Source organism: Metarhizium brunneum, chromosome 6 (assembly GCF_013426205.1).
Source record: "Metarhizium brunneum chromosome 6, complete sequence".
In the NCBI taxonomy this organism is placed as follows: Eukaryota; Fungi; Ascomycota; class Sordariomycetes; order Hypocreales; family Clavicipitaceae; genus Metarhizium; species Metarhizium brunneum.
Window position 1 is genome coordinate 3,558,421 of NC_089427.1, and position 18,577 is coordinate 3,576,997.

The following is an 18,577-nucleotide window of genomic DNA, read 5'->3' on the forward strand; positions in this document are numbered from 1 at the left end:
CTTTCACGTATATAAGGCGGTCACCCTTCTCTTCCTTCCTTGTAGGAACTCAGGACCTTTGACATCCTACGAGATTATTATTGAATTGAGCCCTATTGCTCCAAGCCTTCATAATTGAACCCTTGTCACACAACGTGCGTCGTGCATTGGACTTTGCCTCTTGGAATTACTCCCACGAGCCAAAGTCAATAGTGTCTTGGGAAAAGTGAAGTAGTAACAATGGCCCAGGCCCACCTCTCTGTCCCTTATTACACAAAATAGCCATCTGGGAGTTGCTAACTGCAAATTCTTTCCCCCAAAAATCCAGTCCAGTCCACCTTGTGCAATACTGCGGAGGAAGCCAAATGATTCGTTTCCCATCCTTTAGAATCCAGGAACCCGATGCCCCATACCCACGATAAGTTATATCATTCGGGTTGGGACTATGAAATGTCTCGGTTTCAACAAGGTAGAATTGAGCTAGGTCGATATCGCCTTGGCTGGTAGAGACAAATGTGTTGTCATCCTGATGCGTGGCCAAGGTACTAAGCGGCCCCGTTTCAACCGAATGTAAAACATTTCCAGAAGGAACATCAATGATGTGTATGCCTCCTTTATTGGAACCTAATACAATCCGCATCCTGCCCCCAATGGTTCTTAGATCGGTTGACACGACATCTCCTCATCCCCTCACGGGAGTCAAGATATCGTCGAGGAAAAACACTTTGACAACTTTGCCAGCGTCCCAAAGATATATGCGACCCTGTTGCTCAGCTACAACAGTCCAGTTTTTGAAGACAGATATATTGCAATAATTGGGCTCTGGAAACGTCGGAGATTTGCTAAAGTCGCTCCCGGGTATCTGTAGATCGTGATAAAGGCCAGTTTGTATATTATATATTCGGATTGAATCAGATATCCTGGCAGCAAGAAGCGTATCGTCTCTGGAAAAGGACAAAGCTTGAGCCTTTTCTGCCCTAGAAAAAGTATCGTATAGATGTTTGGTACGGTTGGAAGACATGTCAAAGACTTTGACCTTGCCATCCTTTGTACCGTAACCAAGCTTGGTGCTATCCCATGAAAATGCCAGGTCTATTATCTCGTCATTCTCCCCATCTAGAAAAGAGTCTTGAGGCTCCCCTGAACTGCGCCACAACTCAGCACGCAAGGTGGAAAACCTTACCGCAAGCCACTGGCCATCATTTGAAAATTGGACAGAGGAAACCAGGGCCGTGTTACCACGGTCCCAGCCGCACGGCAGCGTCTTGTTGGTAGAATCAACTTTCCAAATTCGGGTTTGGATTTTCCCACTCTCTTCAATAATGCTTGCGGCTAAGAAGGTGCTGTCGGGGTTAAATACTAGTGCTGTGAACTTTTTGACTGCAACATCAAACTTGAATAGGGAGGTGCTTTTACTCAAGTTCATGTCCCAAACCTCTATCTGCGTATCGCTTCGTATAGCTGCCAGGAATCTGCTGTCTTCGGAAAACACAATCCTCGCCAATCTGCACATTGCAAAACTTCCGGAAAGTGTTGTCGTATACTCGATTCTTCGTGTCGTAGAGCCCCTTTGTTTATGTCGCCTGTATATGTGTAGGGAGTCTTCAGCCAGAATAGCGACTATGTCTTCGCTCGTAGATATGGCCATGGCCATATCGTGACGAAATATTCCATTGGAATAGTTCCGGGGTGTTTCTAGGATTTCCTTGGCTCCAGTTTCAAGGCTACAAAGACATATTTTCTCAAGCTCAACTGAGAACAACAGTGACCAATATATTGGGAACGGAACCAGTTGCTGCACACTCGTCAAGGTCCCGTCCCTATGTTGAGAGAATTCGCAATGATAGCACCCTATCTTGGCGTCTAGAATTGCAATATTGCCACCCCTTAAGACGAGTGCAATCTTCGTGGTGTTCCCAGGAAAGACAATCCTGGCAGGTTCACCGACCCATGTCTGACAGATAATAAGTCTGCCTGTGTTAGTATCCCATGTTCTTATTGAAGAGTTAGATATCGATAATAAATTCCTTGAGTCGTTTGATAATATTAGCTCATGCGCTCCAAAATGACCCTCAGATAACTCTGACCAGGTTTCATTAAGAATGTCAAGGACTCTGAGGCCAAGGTCATGCCTGTTGATAGCAAACTTTATACCGTCCTCGGATAATGATGCAATGACATCTGTTAATCCAGGCTTGTCATCATGTGGGACTTGAAACTTTTGCAAAAGAGCGCCAGTAATTGTATCTCGAATTTCAATATCATGGCTAGTTGCCGGAACGAATTGGTGGCTGTCTCGAGAATATGCTGTACCTACGTGTGTTCCCGATCTTTCAGGTAGTAAAAAGTACGATGGCCATTGATCCAACACAAAGGACGATGTTTTGACCCAACAAGAGCTTTTGTGACAAGGGCCTAGCTTGGAGCAATTACTCAATTCATCTAATAACAGTCTTTGGTATTAAAGGTCCTTGGTTTTCCTCAGGGCCTTGAAGGTCAAAGACGTCTTTAAATACAAGAAGTCGGTGAGGACCTTCTGCCCTAATCCCGTGACCGTAGACCTTGTGTAACCGTGTGACATTGGCCCATTTCCGTGTGACAGCTTTCGTGGCGGTAATATTTCCTGATGTAACTTTGCCGCGGAGTAAAAGTCATAACCGTGGTATAGAGTTGCAAGGGGCACTCCTCAACGGCATATCTGAAATAAAGGAAAAACATGTACGCATCCCAAAGAAGTTCCGGAAGCTCGGGTAATTCATAATTCAGCTATAAAACTTAGTCTGGGTAAAACATTTCTCATCAAACTTGATCGTGTCGCGCACAGCACAGAGCAAGCAGTTCTTGCGACGAATTAAAACGCTCTCCATAAGATACTTTGAGAAAGCTCCTTATAGAGACGAGTTATTTCGATTTTAAGCAAGTTTCTCAACTCCTCAGTCGAACTGACGTATTTGTTGAACTGTAGTAAGTGACCCGATAGTTCCCAGTACCATGATAGACAGCGATACGCGTGTTAAAGCCCCTCGCGATTGGCAGTTCGTTCAGATACTGACCTAGAAACAAACTTTTTCTATTAGAGATACCAAGGCAGCGGTAAGATGGCATATTTAAACTACATGTACTTACCTCGGCAGCAAGACCCAAGGCTGTAATAGGGGGACTTGCCGCAGGGACAGCCTGAAGAGGTTTATCAATCAAGGAATTTATTTCTTGGATAAAACCTGCCCCTCATATTATCTTATCAAGATTCTTATTTGACTTAGTTTTTTAAGCTTCATTTGGACGAATCTCTGTATTAGAGTCCAGCCGTGACTTGAAGACAGTTTGTTATCACTTGAATCTGAACCTGACGCAAATTTATTGTTCAAGACACTCTCAAACTTCTCTACTAAATCGGGTGTATTATTTATAAGTTCGTTATAAGCTGTATGCCAAATATCTTTTTGTATCTCGAAAAGTTCGGCGTCTTTTGAGTTTCTCTGGCAAGGTTCAAGTTCAGATTTTGCTGAGGCGCTTTTACCAGCTATCACAGTAGGCTTAACTGCCCGAGGCCGAGGTAACTGAATATTTTTTTCCTTAATTGATAAACTCTTGTAAGACTTGAAGCAATTTATTTTGACGATAACTTGGCGTTTTTACCTGCCTGGATCGCAAGAGGTAAATCTGAGACAAGGATCGAAGTTTAAGCGAGGAAGCTCAACCAAGTGAATTTAGGCTGTCAGAAGGTTTGCGGCAGCTATTGAATTTAAAGCTTTTCAGCCAGCTTGATAGAAGGTTTGTGGCGGCTATCACGACGTGTTTTCTTATAGCCAATTAATAGCCCCTCTACGGTATAGCGCCCTTATGTTTTACCATAATTAGCTTAAACGCTAATCTTATTAACAAGATAATACCTTTTGCTTTTAGTTGTCAAGGTTGCAAATTGTCAGCCCAGGCTCACTTTATAAAAAGCCTAAAATAGGAGAGCTTTTAAACGATAAATAATTTATTAGCTCTTATTACTTGTCTTGTTACTTGCCCGTTGCTTGCTTGGTTTACGGCATGCAAAAACGCTATTTTCCCGCCACTCCTCTTTATCGGTTCTCCTGGTTTCGTCTTGTGCACACGATATATACTAGTTGGCTAGAAAATTAGCTATTTTATAATATTTACTATTATAATTTAAGTAACTTATTAGACTTACTACCAGCCTACTCAGGTGTTCAGGCCACTTGCAGGCAATAAGGCAACCATGCCACGTGACCCGACCTCTTCCCCTTTTCCGATCAAGCTTGGCAATCCGCCTTTCTCGCTGCTACCAATCCAGCATTTGCCATGCCTCGGAACGTCTTATTACACAACAAACCTCGTTCATTCGAATCAGCTGCTGAAGAAGAAACCAATTTCCTTCTTTCTATCCAACATCAATATGCTGCGGAGAACTTGAGACGTAGACTGTGGGATCAGCGGGAGTTGATTCAAGCTACGGTCAGGCACCATCTTCGACTACACAGAGATGACGTCTGCACTGTTCTACCACCGGAATCATGGGTGCAAGGCGGCTTCAATATTTGCGTTGTAGTCGAGGTGAACTCCGAGGGCCTCTCCAGAAGGTTGATCTTCCGGTGTCCCATGCCTCACAAGCTTGCTGAGCAACGTTATCCTGGCACCATTGATGAAAAAGTCGGCTGCGAAGTGGCCACGTATATATGGATGCAAGAGCACTGCACTGATATTCGGATACCAAACCTTTACGCCTTTGGCCTCATTGATGGCGGTCATGTTCGTTGTCCCAGTTACTATCAATGTCACCTGAATGGTAATGATGCTAACAACTTTGCTTCAACCAGTTTACCCATGTCGGGCAGCGACCACTTTACGCTCGGGTCTACCACCGATTCTGGCGATGGATTCATCGCCTCTTTCACTACCCCTTGCTCTCGAATTACACTCGTAACGCATCCGCACCAGCCGTTGACACCGCCTATATGCTTTTAGAATATATCGGTCCCGAAACCGGAGAGATGCTTTCATGTACCTGGACGCAACACATGCGCGATGCCAGTCGACGAGCTCGCCTATTTCAGGGCATGTCGCGTATCATGCTCTCGCTTGCTCGGCTCCCACAACCGCACATTGGTTCCTTTAAATTCAATGCCAGTGACGGCACAATTCAGCTTTCTAACCGGCCCCTGACATGCACCATGATGATTTTCGAGAATAGCGGGACACCACGAACAATTCAGCAGCACCAACTCTACCGTACTACAGACAGTTTTGCCTCCGATTTTCTTACGCTGTATGATAACCACCTCCTTCACGACCCTCATGCTGTGCGAGATGCAGATGATGCCCGAGAACGAATGGCGATTAGGACATTACTTCGAACGATAATGCACTGCTTCATCTTGTCAGATCGGAGGGACGGTCCTTTCCTCCTACAATTGACCGACTTTCACCAAAGCAATATTTTTGTGGACCATGATTGGAACATTACTTGTTTGGTTGATCTTGAATGGATCTGCGCGCTTCCGGTGGAAATGTTGTCCGTACCATACTGGCTTACAAACTGCAGCATCGACGGTATCATTGACGACGAGTATGCCGAATTTGACGAGATGCGGCAGGCATTCCTAGCAATCATGGATGAGGAAAAAAAAAGCGTACAGATGGAACATGATATTAAGATCACAAGCATAATGAGAGATGTTTGGGACTCTAAAGGAGTATGGTTCTGGACCTGCTTGAGGTCTATAAATGCTTGGCTTTTTGTGTTTGAGGATCATATTCTTCCCAAATTCTCAGCTGATAGAGCACTGGTTGCTGGCCTGAAGCAGGTCTCGGCATTTTGGCAAGAGAACGTTGGACAAGTTGTCAAGGCTAAAGTGGACGACGAAGAAAGGTACCAGGCAGAGCTCCGGTCCCTCTTTGATACGGAACTATAAAGGGCGCAGAGTATGCAATTTACCGCAATTAACAGTCACATAAGATGGTCAACTGGACCACTGGTGGTGGACGGAAGCTGCCTGTCTGAATCGGAAGGGTACTCTTGATGTTCTATCTAAAGAGGCATAATTTATTCAAACTGGACACGTCAAATTATCATTGTCTTGCGGGGAGGAATATACTAAATGCCGTTGCCTTTTAAATATTCTCTCTGCCCGGCGTTCTGGACTGGTAAGTTAACTAACGGAGGTCTTTGGTGGGCCTAGGAGCACTTGACACATCGATACGATGTCACTTCTTTCCCCCCTTATTTTTGTCATTGTTTCCTTTCAATGTTGCCTCGCACTCTTCGTGCAACCCCTCCAGAGGAAATCACTAGGTTCATATCGTTTGCCTCGCCCGACTTTCCCTATTGTGTTTCGTGGACAGTGACGTCGGCCCTATCTGAAGTTTTACCGCTGGAGGTGCTGGAATGAGTTTGGCTGTTATAACTATCCGCCATGTCGGGAATAGGATACGCCGTGATGTGGTTGTGATTTAAACTTGCAGAAATATGTCGTGAGTGCCCTGGTTGGGAGCCCTATCAAGCCCTTAATATAGTAGTAGTAATAGCATCAATAAAACGTCATAGATTTTCCAGGTCATCCCAGTATCATACCAAGAAACGCATTACAAATACTCCCGGTCCTGCCGCGATAGTGACTTTTACGCAGCCAGAACCTCAATCTACACAATACAAATTGCTATCCTCACCATTGCCGCCCCTACCGCCATGGTGGTGATTATTCTCAGCCCTTCCGTCCTTTAGCCAGGCACTTAACCGCTCTTCCTTGATTTACGAGACTTCAAAGTCTCTTGGGACTTTAAGCTCCCATCTTTCCTTGCCCTTTCCACTTTTTGCCACCACGGAGACTTGAGCGACTTGTTGGACGTGTGTTGGAAGCCTTTCGCAAAGATGGTATTTCACCTTCCCCTAGCATACCGTATTCAGGTGCCTTGCTTGCCTGCCTTCGGCTTGAGCGCTCCTTCTTATAGATCTTGAAGTGCCTCTTTTGACGATGGGATGCCGTCCTTGTGCTGTTTCCGAGCTTACCCACTGTGTCAAGTGTAAGGGGACGACGCCTTCGGTCTGATGCCGAGGCCTTCGCATGCGTTGGAGCCGCCTCGGTGATTCGGCTGCCGGGCGTCCCATGTCGAATCTTGTCTGTTTGTTGAGGCAATAGACTCCGCTGGCTCAATGGCTTTTCTGTAGACGGAGCATCGCCTTTGGTGCTTGCCAGAGCCGCTTGTTGTCGTCGGCTACACAAGCGAGCATGGGTGTTCTGGCGCCAGATTTCCTCCTCCTCCTTGTCCTTGCAGCCCATTGTTGTGAAGCCGACTAAAAGTCGTATATTGAGAAGCCAAGAGGACCCCAGCCTATGCGCGGACACGCGCCGTAGTACTCAATGGTTGCGGCAGTATTCTTATCCCACCAGCTGCCTATTGCAGCCTATTGTTCTAGAGTAGATGATTCGAATTTTCCACAACGGTATGGACGCATTTCATCTGGTGCAGGGTTCTCCTTGATCCATTCATGCATGGAAACGGTGGCATTATACAAGGCCTCGATCTGCTCCGTTGTCCATCCGCTTTGATAGTCGTGAGCCCGAAAGCGGCCCTGTTCAATCCGGAAACGAAGAGGGTCCGAGTTGCGAAAGCCTTCCATGAATTGCCGCTTCTCACGGGCAGGCTCGTCACCTGGCTCGTTTTCATGTTGGCACCTAGCACTGTCTATGAGGTTCTCCTTGAGAAACATCTTTTCAAATTCGTACTCCTCCTCGTTCCAAGAGAACCGTTTGTGATTATACTCGAGCATTTCCCACGGGTCATCGGGAAAAGGAGTCGGCGTACGATATTCAGGGGTAGGATCGTAGGTGCTGTAACCACTGAGGTCGGTATCGCTATCGTCACTGTTCTTTTCAGGTGTCGGGGAACGGACAATTTCAATGCCCCATTCCTTGGAAAGCCGAGCCCAAAGTCGTTTCCAGTCCGGATCGCATACACGATTGGAAGGTTCAAACGGCCGGCGTTCGATCTTATGCTCTATTATCCTAAGGGTTCTTTGGCGTTGATGGTAGACCGGATCGTACTCGCGGAAAATGTTCCTTTCCTCGATCATGGTCTGCCGCAGTCTATACCACTCTTCACCAAAATGCTTGCGACCCCAGGCTGTATAGGATTCGGGACTGTATGGCTCTGGTTCGGGCGTCCATGGCATTCGCCTATCGGGATGGTACGTGTCGGGATCGTAGGTTTGGGGTATAGCCATCTCTATGCCACTCACGTATACGCGCACCCCGATTGCTTCTGTTTCTGTTTGCGCTATTGGGTGACGGTCGGCGTCATGGCTGATGCTCTTGGGCTCGGGGTTTTCACTGAGGTTGTCGCCGCTAGATGCAGTACTCATATGATGGGAGGCGGCCTCGACCGACGGATGAAGCGCCGACGCATCGGCGCGCCTGCGGCTCGCCCGTGTTTCCGGCGCCATGGAGACGTAAATGACGGGCAGGTTGGTGGAAGACGTGTGCTATGATGAAAGCCTACTGCCTGTGCGACTGGCGAAGCTGAGGATGGGGACGAGGGCAGGGCGAAGCTGAAACTGAAGAAGGGAATCCTGTTTTCTGTGGAAACCTTTGTTGCAGCTCAACCATCGCGTTCGCGGCTTCCTGTCTGTTTGCCGGCCCTGTCCCGGCATTTATGTCAAAGGGCACAAAGGACGCACAGAGCACAAGGAGCACAAACCGAGTCCGGTGGTTCTTTCATCAAGCATGCTTCGCTGAAATGATCTTTATCGAGAGGAACAAAAGATGAGGTGACGTCAGTCGATGTTTTATTAGATGCGACAGGTGGAGCTTATCTACTTCTGTCTAGACAGATAAACGAGACAGGGACGTATAAAGAGGGCTTTATCCCTCCCCCTTGGCGACCATTATTTCTGAGACATTTTTGTACGCGGTGGTTGTTGGTACCAGACGTCTTTGTGTCGCGGACACGGGCCTACGAGAAGTCCGGTTGGTGAAGTTGGGCTGCTGAAGGCCTGACAGCCAACAGGAGTGGAAGTGGTGCATCGGTTGTGTCCCACGTTGAGGAACATTCAGGAACCTTGTGAAAGAAGTGCGGTCTGTCAGAGATAACAAGACATTGATTTCATCGAGGCAATCTGTTACACGGAAAAGGCCCAACAGAGGGCCTCACAGACAAAAGACTTGTTTATTACATAGATTAAACACGTGCCCGGGTAAGAACCCTAAGCATGGCCGTTGCCTTTAAATATATATACAAGTTACTGTTCCCTCTCTTCCTCTTAAAAAACCAAGGACCTTTAACACTCTTCGATATTATCTTTGAATTTGAACCCTTAGGTTCCAAGACCTACTAAGCCCTCGTCACACAAATCCCTGTTGGTGAGTGTAATACCCAGTGGGAATTGGTCCATGTCGTCAGATTGGTGTTGCGCTGCGCTGCGAAGAGCTATGGTCTTTGGCAGTTGATGTGCTCCGTGGTGGCTGGCATTGTTGGACAGGTTCGAGAAGTGATTATTGTGGAAGTGCTAACGTAAAGAGATGCAGGCAGGACAACCATGGGCCGCGATGATCTTGACATGATTGTCTTCTCCGAACATGAAAAAGAAGGCATTGCCAACATTAATGATGAATTGGCTGAGCTGGTGCGTACCAAACGGTATGCGTATGAGAAGGCTGAGGAGGATGACTACTTTGTGAACTGGCATTTTACGGGGACCCTTCCGGAGGGGAAGAAGTTTCCCCAGGATTATATGGCTGTGCGTGACTATTTGGTCAACAAAGGGTTTACAATGAGGCTGACGGGTTGGGGCGCACCTTTTTTTCGGAAAGACTGACATGTACCTGGAGAGAGAGTGAACGGTGTGTGGGAATAGGCGGTCGAAGCGCTGTGGAAGCTGGAGAGGAGCGGATACGGGAGAGGTGCGTGGTGTGGAAATGCAAAGATAGACTTGGAGTAGGGTAGGGAATCGAGGCGTGAAGTGGACTTGAATCTATCGTGAGATGTAGACGGAATTAACTTCAGGTGATATCAAAGCCTTGCGACACGCTCCGTGCCGACACTCCAAATGTCTTGAAATACAGGACCCAGATCACACAAGCAACTCAAACTCGTTGACAGCCGCAGCTCCACGCTGTCCGTAAGATGCCCACATGCACATAGCTGATAATGTGGCCAGGCACCTTTTGGCACTGCCTGGCACTAGCTTTTAGCACCTTTGGCACCTTTGGCACCCGCCCGGCACCTCTGTTACGGTGCCGGCACGGTGCCCGCACCGCTACAGGTCCCCATAGAACCCCACTACCAACCTCTTACAGTCACAGGTCAAACCTGCAAGAGGTGGCGTAGTATTTTAAGAGAATTAAGCCTAAACCTGGCGCATTTCGTGTTTCCTACTTCTATCCAATCGTGCTCGTAGTCCTACACCTCCCTCAGACCAAGGGGTGGTGGCTACGTGGCTGTCACTATTAGCCATGGGCTCCATGTTGGCGTGACCTCACCGGCCTGTCCGATAAACGCCTCGCGTTTTACCACCCAGCCTGGAAAGCCTCTGGTCGCCAATTCCCGGTAACCCCCAACCAACCAGGCTGTAGTGTGGTGGGACGTTCAGGGCTCAATATATAGCCTCCGGGGCCTTTGTTTCCCTTCTCAACAGTGTTATTATTATTCCTCTCCTCTCGACGTTGAATCTGGAATCCAGATGAAACACTCTCCAAGGTCCTACCATGCCGCCTGCCGTTCCGTTCCAACCTAGCGAGGCTTGGATAGCGAGCATTACAGCCGTAACGATTGAAGAAGTGACGCTCTGTGCGATTGGTATTTTGGCAATATTTATTAGGGTGTGCGGTCGGGCTAGAGCCGCGGGTTTAAAAGGCCTTCGAGCCGATGATTACCTAGTGTTGGTTGGAGCGGTATGTTTTTGCATGTTATCATGGGCAATTCCACACATCGCTAACACATGTCAGCTATTCTATGCCATCCTAACTACGCTTTCGGCGTGTATCGGCTACATGGCCTGGGCCCTGACAAATACCCGCATGACGGACGAACAGCGAGCCGCACTCGCACCGGATAATGCCGAGTTTCAGCTACGGTTCGTTATTACCTGGGTCGAATACCCAGACCGAGATAAGAATAGATGACCAGTTCCTAACTTGCGCATAGGGTAATGGGCTCCAAGTTTCAGATTGGGCGCTGGGTGAGCTATATGGCGTGTCTCTGGGCGCTGAAAGCATCGCTTTTGTTCTTGTACCTGCAATTGACGGTATGTAGCAGCCATACCCGAGTTTTTCTTGTATCAATTAGTGACGGGTCAAGCAGGAAGGCCTTGGACGGCATTACGCTGTTCGCATTTACGTCGGCTTTGGTTTGCTTATTACAAGCTGGATTGCTGTCCTAGCAAACCTCCTTCTCGCATGCCGCCCTTTCTACAAATACTGGCAGATTCAGCCGGATCCCGGGAGTAGGTGCCTGCTCCGTGCCCTAGACTGGTCAGATCACGTTGTATTAACTGTTCTACTACTCTCTAGATATTTGTCAGCCGACTGTGTCCAGCCAAATTATTTGGGTCAACATGTCGCTTAATATTTTTACCGACTTATATCTGATATCTATACCAGTTCCCTTGCTTTGGAAATCCTCTTTGAAACCTGTAAAGAAAATAGGACTTATAGTGTTATTCAGCGGGGGCTTATTAGTTGCAGTTTGTGCTGTGCTTCGTTCTGTCCTGGTTTTTACCGTAAGATCTCCCCGCTCGTTCTCCCAACTAGTCCCCCCAGCTCTCAGCTCTTAGGTCACTCAATCACTAATACGTCATGTTGTGTTATTACAGGACCCTATCAATGGTACGCGTCTTGCCTGTTTATGGGCTTCGCGAGAGGTCTTCGTCGCAGTTGTCACGACCAACCTTCCTATAGTATTTCCTCGATTCGTCCGCTGGTTTGCCCTAGTGTTTGGCTCAATGCTCTCACTGGGCTCCCAGAAGCAAAGTGACAGGACGCCAACTGGCTTTCGGTCGTTTGGAGGGGGCGGCAAATATGGCCCGAGCTGGCTTCGTCGTGGCCCGCCTAGTCCGAACCCTATTACCGACTTGACTTTAACCGCGAGTCAAGTGGAGACGATAAACAGCAGCGATTTGCAGCTTCTCGACGCCGCGGATGGGCGTGGCGCCGAAGACCAGTCAATTAAAACATCGTTGAAGACTGAGCCTGACGCCACTTTGACCAGCCATAACGGAGATGACTTAACCGACGGCATTTTTCAGTGCTCTAATAGTACTAGTACCTCGACGAGAACGATGACCTGGGAATAATAATAAAGGAGGCCCGGCCGACTATAACTGCTATTAATACGTGTAATATTCTGCTTAGAAGCTGCATCCCAGAATTGGTGTTACTACTTCACGTGCTTTAAGGCTCTGGTGGTTTTATAAAGAAGTTCAAGTGTTACTTAAACTAAAATTTCTTTTTTCATATTATTTAAAATAAGAATTATGTATAATATATTTGCTATATTAAAATATATATATAGTTTTACTTATTATAAATCTAGAGGGTAAATACTTTAAAAAACCGTATTTATAATTAAAATATAATTCGTAAATGTCTAGTAATAAATATACTTAACTAATATTAGCTACTTTAATAATACATATAAATAATATCTTAGGTATTTATAATATATATAATATTTAGCTTGCACGATACTTATATTATACGCGTAATTTTATTTAACTATAAAGCGAAATAACGAACAATAATTAATAATATTTATTTAATAATTAAGAATATAAAAAAATAATAGTAAGCTAAAAAAGGTCAGTATATTAAATTATTATAAAACAATTAAAAAAAAAGGCTAGTTAATTATCAGGACCTACTAGTAATATACCTGGCTTAATAAATAGTAATATATAATAGCGCTAATTTTGCGAACTAAATTAATATTAGCAAGTATAAATTAGCTAGCCTAATTAGGCTAATAACAAGGATTAAATAAAGCTACTAAAAATACTTAAAAGGGAATTATAGGGGAAATTATATTAGGCAAGCTAGTTTTTATTTTATATTATAATTATAATTAAAATTTACTTAATTTAATAACATTATATATATATATATATTATAAAATTAAGAAATTTAAGCTATTACTCAAGTTCTAATAGAAGTGTCGCCCCGTGCCTTTTATCCCGCTGTCCTCGAACAACTTCTCTCTCCCTCTCCCTCTCTCTCCCTTCTTTCTTTTTGATGCACAAGGTCGGCGTTAGCGCCACGATACATTGTCCATGGCGGAGGCTACAACTGAATTTGAACTGGCACTGAAATTCGTGCGGAGCATAGAACGTCCGTACCCAGACGGACAATTGCTCGAATGTTTCCTCCAAGACTCGGCAGACCCTGTGCAAGCCGCTCGCTACATGCTCCAAAAATGTTTTGTTGAGGGGGGTGGCCTCGATTTGGAATCGTTTGTGTCTGATTGGAAACAGTTGATCAATTTGTGTACGTCGACGAGGTTCCGAGTAGGGTCAAGTTATACTAATTACGAACAGTTGTCCACAAAGGCCCGACCTACCAACTTCATGACAAAGCCGTCATTGCCAACATCATCGCAAGAGACCGTGGTAGGTGTTGCATCACCGGACTAGGCAACTCTCTCTGGGATCCGCTGGTCGTCGCTCCTGTACTACCAGCAGGGAAGATCCACGTGGACGAGGTAGTTGTTGTCTTGGTCAAACATTATTTTTACGTTTATTGACAGGTTTTCTTAGAAATTGCATGAAATTTTTGGGGCTTTCGTTGGACCCGACCTGCTGGACTGGGTGCTGTCGAACGCAACCTCTTCAAATCCCTATCGGAATTATTGGCTTGTCCGCAAATCTGCGGCTGCAGCGTTTTCCGAAGGGTTTTTTCAGTTCGCAATCGACAAAGGATCCGAGGTAGGTATTCCTTTGCCCTTGTTCTTATGTTCAACCATTTAGGTCACCCGTACTTACACAAACCAAGTACCGTGTTAGTGTTATCAGAATTGGGGGTCCAGCTTGGCCCCCCATCATCGAGAAGATCCCAGTCCTTCGGACTGACTATTTTACAACCCAATCCCTTTCCGGTGTGGATTGTCCGGACGCTTTTGCATTACAAATCATGTCACGATTCGCGAAACCCATTCGGTGGGCTCTGGTCTCGCGAGAGATCGCAAGTAAAATATCTAAGAGAGTCCCCAACCTGCTGCCAGCTTCCCGATGGCACTGTTTCTCAGAATGGGGTACTACAGCCGTTCTGATGGTTTGGATGTTGGTGCCGGCCCTCATCCGCGTAAGAGCGTATCGTGGTCTCATATGTCTCGGGGCTCATATGTATGGCCCGACTTGTAGCCTCAAGGTTCAAAGACTTCCGCTTGGCATGTACGTCAAGGTTGCGAGTATGGAATATCACGACAGCTTGGCCAATGAGTATGCTGCGATACAGCTCGTAAGGCGCCATACAGAAATACCAGTTCCTCGCGCATTGGATCTTGTATCAGACTCGGACAAGTCTTATCTTCTGACTACTAGAGTCAGTGGCATCCGCCTTGGGATGTGCATTGATTCGCTCAGCGATGACGAGGAGACGACTCTAGTTTGCGACCTACAGAGAAGCCTTGCGGAATTGCGGGCGATACCGAAGGTGGTTGCCCCTCAATATGCCATCACCAATGCTCTTGGCAAGGCATGTTATGATTACAGAATCATTGCGGGGTTGAACGTTGACAGTGACAGAGGAGATTTCGTTGGACCATTTGTTACCGAGGAGGAGTTTAACGACACCCTTCGCGTCGGCGCATTGCCGCATGTTTCGCATCGCAGCGGGCATCAAATCGTGTTTACGCACGGGGATCTGAATATGCGAAATATTTTGATGCGTAATGGGAGGCTTTCAGGGATCGTCGATTGGGAGAACTCAGGATGGTATCCGGAATACTGGGATTACACGAAGGCTCATTATATCACAAAGCTTCACCAGCGGTGGTTGAAGATTACTGATAAGGTTTTCAAATATTATGGAGATTTTACCGCCGAACTATCTACCGAACGTCAGCTCTGGTATTACTGTTTCTGAAATATATCTCTTATCGTTGTCTCTTGGGACCGGCGTATATCGTCCACAGTTATGGTGACGTAGGGCATCCTAACTGACTAGGTTGCGCATCCGCCCTCACCTAATCAGGTCTATGCCCAAGATATGTGTTCTTGTCGTCGCGCCAGGTTTTAAAACTCAATTTCTTTCGAAGTCCAAGTTCGGCGATGATGAACTATATGGATCCAGAATGTCGAAATCTGAAGGGAGCGCAAAAGTCAGCCAGAGGCGCTGATCGGAACCGTATTGTGAGTGTGACAAGGGTTCAATATGAAGGCTTGGAGCAAAAAGGGCTCAATTCAATAATAATCTCGTAGGATGTCAAAGGTCCTGAGTTGCTAAGAGGAAGGAAGGGAAAGGTGACTGCTTTATATACATGAAAGGAACGCCCGGGCCTAGGGTCCTTGCCCGGGCACGTGTTCTAGCTGTGTAACCAATAGGTCCTGTATCGGCGAAGCCCCTTTGTTGGGCTTCACAATCTGTTGGGCCTTTTCCGTGTAACAGTGAGACAGTTGCTAGATGAAGAGAAGCGTAGGAAGGAGGAAGCGACCAAAAAAGACAAGTTGAAGGCACTGGGGGCATGTCCTGCGGGGTATTACTGAATCAAGCAGACGGGCGAATATAGATGTGCTGGTGGCTCGCACTGGATGTCTGACGGGGACGTGGGCACATAGGCAACATGTTAAATATGCTGTATGCATTGATTGTGTAGCTCATAAAATACGATTCCTTGACTCGTGACGCGACCACTGCATACAATAATTGCAAAATTTCTTTTGCGTGGCGTGATCGTCCAGTGCGGCAGCGATGAAGCTGTGTCAGAGCGATGAAAAGAGAAGAAGATAACAGGGGAACAGGGGAACAGGGAAGCAGGGAAACAGGGAAACAGGGAAACAGAGAAACAGCCAGACGGCATAACGGAGGGCGCTGATGAGGTTTCTTATTTCCTCCGCAACAGGGTATTATTGGCGATACTATAACGCCTGCGTACTTGGAATTTAGTTAGACTAGATATCACCGACGACGTCGGCGACAATACCATCATAATCCAGTGAGTAATGACTACGCTGCATATATAGTTGGGAGTCTTCCATATTAGACTCTTACCGCTAGGCCCTTTGTTGGGTTGACACAATGCATTAGAGTATATAACCAGTCTCCTCACCTTGCAGACTTTTTTCGATTTCTATTTCATTCCTAATGCAACCATGATAGAGACTACTCTTGTTTACGCAATCGGGTTTGGTGTTTTCGCTGTGCTATTTTTTTGTCGTCCAAGTGCCTGTTCACCGTTTTGTAGAACTTGTCTGTCCGCTACTTTTAGAGCTTGCGCATTATCAGCCGGTATCTAGGATTGCTAAGCGTGCAGTGCATCTATATTTATAGCTCCCAGGTGCCATGACTCTGTTATCCAACCTTGACTGTACTGCGTCGAGGCAAGTATACGGGTCGCTAGAGCCGCAAGAACATGATATTAGTTTTTGTATATATAGCTTATATTTTAGTTTTACTCCCCGGAATTAACTTATATCATACTTGAAATAATGTGAATTATTACAAAAATATGTTATTATAAATTTATAGGCTAATAAAAAAAATTCTTTTGTAGCGTTGCGGCGGTAGCCCGGCCCTCCGTTCAGCTCTGCGCGGCCAGCTCCGAGTGAATAAATGCATCGATGGCCGCCGCAATCCCGCGGGGACATGCTCGTAACTGTGTTTGCATCTTCTTCCTTCTTTCCTGGGCGACGTGATTTGGTGAGCCCATCAAATGATGGCCAGTTTCCAGTTTGTTCACTGTACTGCATGTTGCCGCCCATGATAAGGCGGAACCAACACTTTGTTGCATGAGAGTGTAGACTACCCTCTCCTCGTATTTGCAATATATATCTTGCCCCGATAGCTTTGGTCACGTCGGGGCCTGATTTCCCAACGGCGCCGTTGCAGCTCCCACTCTCTGCCAGGTAGCTTCACCCCGTCATTCCTTTACTCGAACCTGGTAGTCTTTACCAGTTGTCGATTCCCAACGCAGCAGTCGCCAAACATGCGTCATAGCTTTTCTCGTGTCCCTCCGCGAGCAAGTCGCATATGGCTATCTGTAAAGGTGTCATTGGCAATAGCAGCACTTGTGCTCACATCAAGAGCCAAGGCGAAAGAGGCAATCATGCCAGCAAGTCGGTCTTTCATGCCGGGCGCATCACATTTCAGCAAGCCCAGGGCCTCTTTTTGCGTCGAATATCCGGTCCCGCCACCGACAGTCCCAACAGGCAAGGAAGGCACGTAAAGACTCATAGTCAGCACCCCTGTGCTTGGATCCAGCTCCGAAGTCAAATGGCTCCAGGAGGCTTCAGCCGTACTCCCCGGATCCTGACCCGTTGCTATGAACATTGCCGCAAAAACATTGGCCGTGTTGATATTTGAGCCGAACTGACCGTTGCGAATGCCGCCCTCTTTGAGAGTCTGCTGCGCCCAGTAGAGCCGCTGCGTACTGCACCCAAGCACAGCCTGGCAAGCAGACGGCGTGATTGTCCCCCAGGCGAGCACCTCGACACCCCGCGGGGTCTTGACATTCCCCCACGAGGGCTTCTTGTCCGACGACAGCTGGCCCTCGATGACAAAGTCCCGGATGGAGAAGCGGTCTCGGCAGGCGCTGAGGAGCATGTCGCAGGCATACTGCGTGGCCTTGGTGACCATGTTCTGCCCCGCGGCGCTGCCCGTGTGGTAGCCGCAGAAGACGTGAACCTGGGAGCCTATGACGGTGGCTCGCAATTCCTGGAGCCGTACGTGGCTGCTCGTCGACTCTGCCCACTGGGCAAAGCTGGCGCGGAAGGCGGGGAGAGCGCGGGAGAAGGCGACGGCGTGGCCGGGGTGCTGGAAGACGAAGACGGGAGCGCGGGACATGGAGTTTCCCAGGACATCGAAGCGCACGCCGCCCGAGAGGTTGAAGGCTTTGCAGCCGCGAGAGCAGCTGGCGACGAGGGTTGGCTCGTATGTGGCCAGGGGCGCGTAGGCGTCGTCTTGGAAGTCGAGGCCGGAGACGCGCAGGGGCCCCGCGAGTCCGATGGGCACCTTGCTGAAGCCGATGCAGTTCTCGATCCTGATGCCTGCGGTTTCATTGTCGTCTGCGTAGGTGTTTCGCAAGTCGAGGTGGCGGGCGAGCGATTGCGCCTTTGCAGGCCTGCGCAACTCTGACGAAGCCATCGGGTAAGATCAATGATGGGACGGGACGGTGTCTGTTGGACTTGACAACATTGGAGTGGGAAAGCCTGGGGAATGTGCGCGTAGGATTATAATGTCTCGCGCGGGCATCTCGGTGTGATGATGCGCCCTAGCCATAGGTACCAGACCAGACCGGACTTGTTGGCTCACGGACTCGCGTGTGGAAATGCCGCAGTCGACTGCTCGATGGACCATTGTCTGATTTTATCGTCTGATGTCTGGTTGCTGATGTCAAGGCGCAATGGTAGCGGTGGCGTCAACCATTGACAGAAAGCGACGGTCTG

The 18,577-nt window shown here is 47.6% G+C and overlaps 5 protein-coding genes across 5 annotated transcripts; 2 read left to right on the forward strand and 3 right to left on the reverse strand.

Annotated features, from left to right (window-relative positions):
* Nucleotides 1-661: 661 nt before the first annotated feature.
* Nucleotides 662-1,633, reverse strand: G6M90_00g104100 (uncharacterized protein; the record flags this gene model as incomplete). Its single annotated transcript, XM_014685919.1, has 1 exon — nucleotides 662-1,633. One exon carries the CDS (start codon nucleotides 1,631-1,633, stop codon nucleotides 662-664), a length of 972 nt encoding a protein of 323 aa, XP_014541405.1.
* Nucleotides 1,634-4,293: 2,660 nt separating this feature from the next.
* On the forward strand, nucleotides 4,294-5,903 carry G6M90_00g104110 (uncharacterized protein; the record flags this gene model as incomplete). Its single annotated transcript, XM_014685920.1, has 2 exons — nucleotides 4,294-4,740; nucleotides 4,809-5,903. The coding sequence occupies 2 exons, from the start codon at nucleotides 4,294-4,296 to the stop codon at nucleotides 5,901-5,903; spliced, it is 1,542 nt and encodes a 513-aa protein (XP_014541406.1).
* A 1,490-nt stretch (nucleotides 5,904-7,393) lies between these two features.
* G6M90_00g104120 (uncharacterized protein) lies at nucleotides 7,394-8,431 on the reverse strand (the record flags this gene model as incomplete). The annotated part of the gene is made up of 1 exon (XM_014685921.1): nucleotides 7,394-8,431. The coding sequence occupies one exon, from the start codon at nucleotides 8,429-8,431 to the stop codon at nucleotides 7,394-7,396; it is 1,038 nt and encodes a 345-aa protein (XP_014541407.1).
* A 1,092-nt stretch (nucleotides 8,432-9,523) lies between these two features.
* G6M90_00g104130 (uncharacterized protein) lies at nucleotides 9,524-15,059 on the forward strand (the record flags this gene model as incomplete). The annotated part of the gene is made up of 7 exons (XM_066131636.1): nucleotides 9,524-9,724; nucleotides 10,932-11,059; nucleotides 11,131-11,230; nucleotides 11,287-11,428; nucleotides 13,514-13,677; nucleotides 13,733-13,900; nucleotides 13,968-15,059. 7 exons carry the CDS (start codon nucleotides 9,524-9,526, stop codon nucleotides 15,057-15,059), a joined length of 1,995 nt encoding a protein of 664 aa, XP_065987686.1.
* A 2,064-nt stretch (nucleotides 15,060-17,123) lies between these two features.
* On the reverse strand, nucleotides 17,124-18,275 carry G6M90_00g104140 (uncharacterized protein; the record flags this gene model as incomplete). The annotated part of the gene is made up of 1 exon (XM_014685924.1): nucleotides 17,124-18,275. The coding sequence occupies one exon, from the start codon at nucleotides 18,273-18,275 to the stop codon at nucleotides 17,124-17,126; it is 1,152 nt and encodes a 383-aa protein (XP_014541410.1).
* Nucleotides 18,276-18,577: the final 302 nt, after the last annotated feature.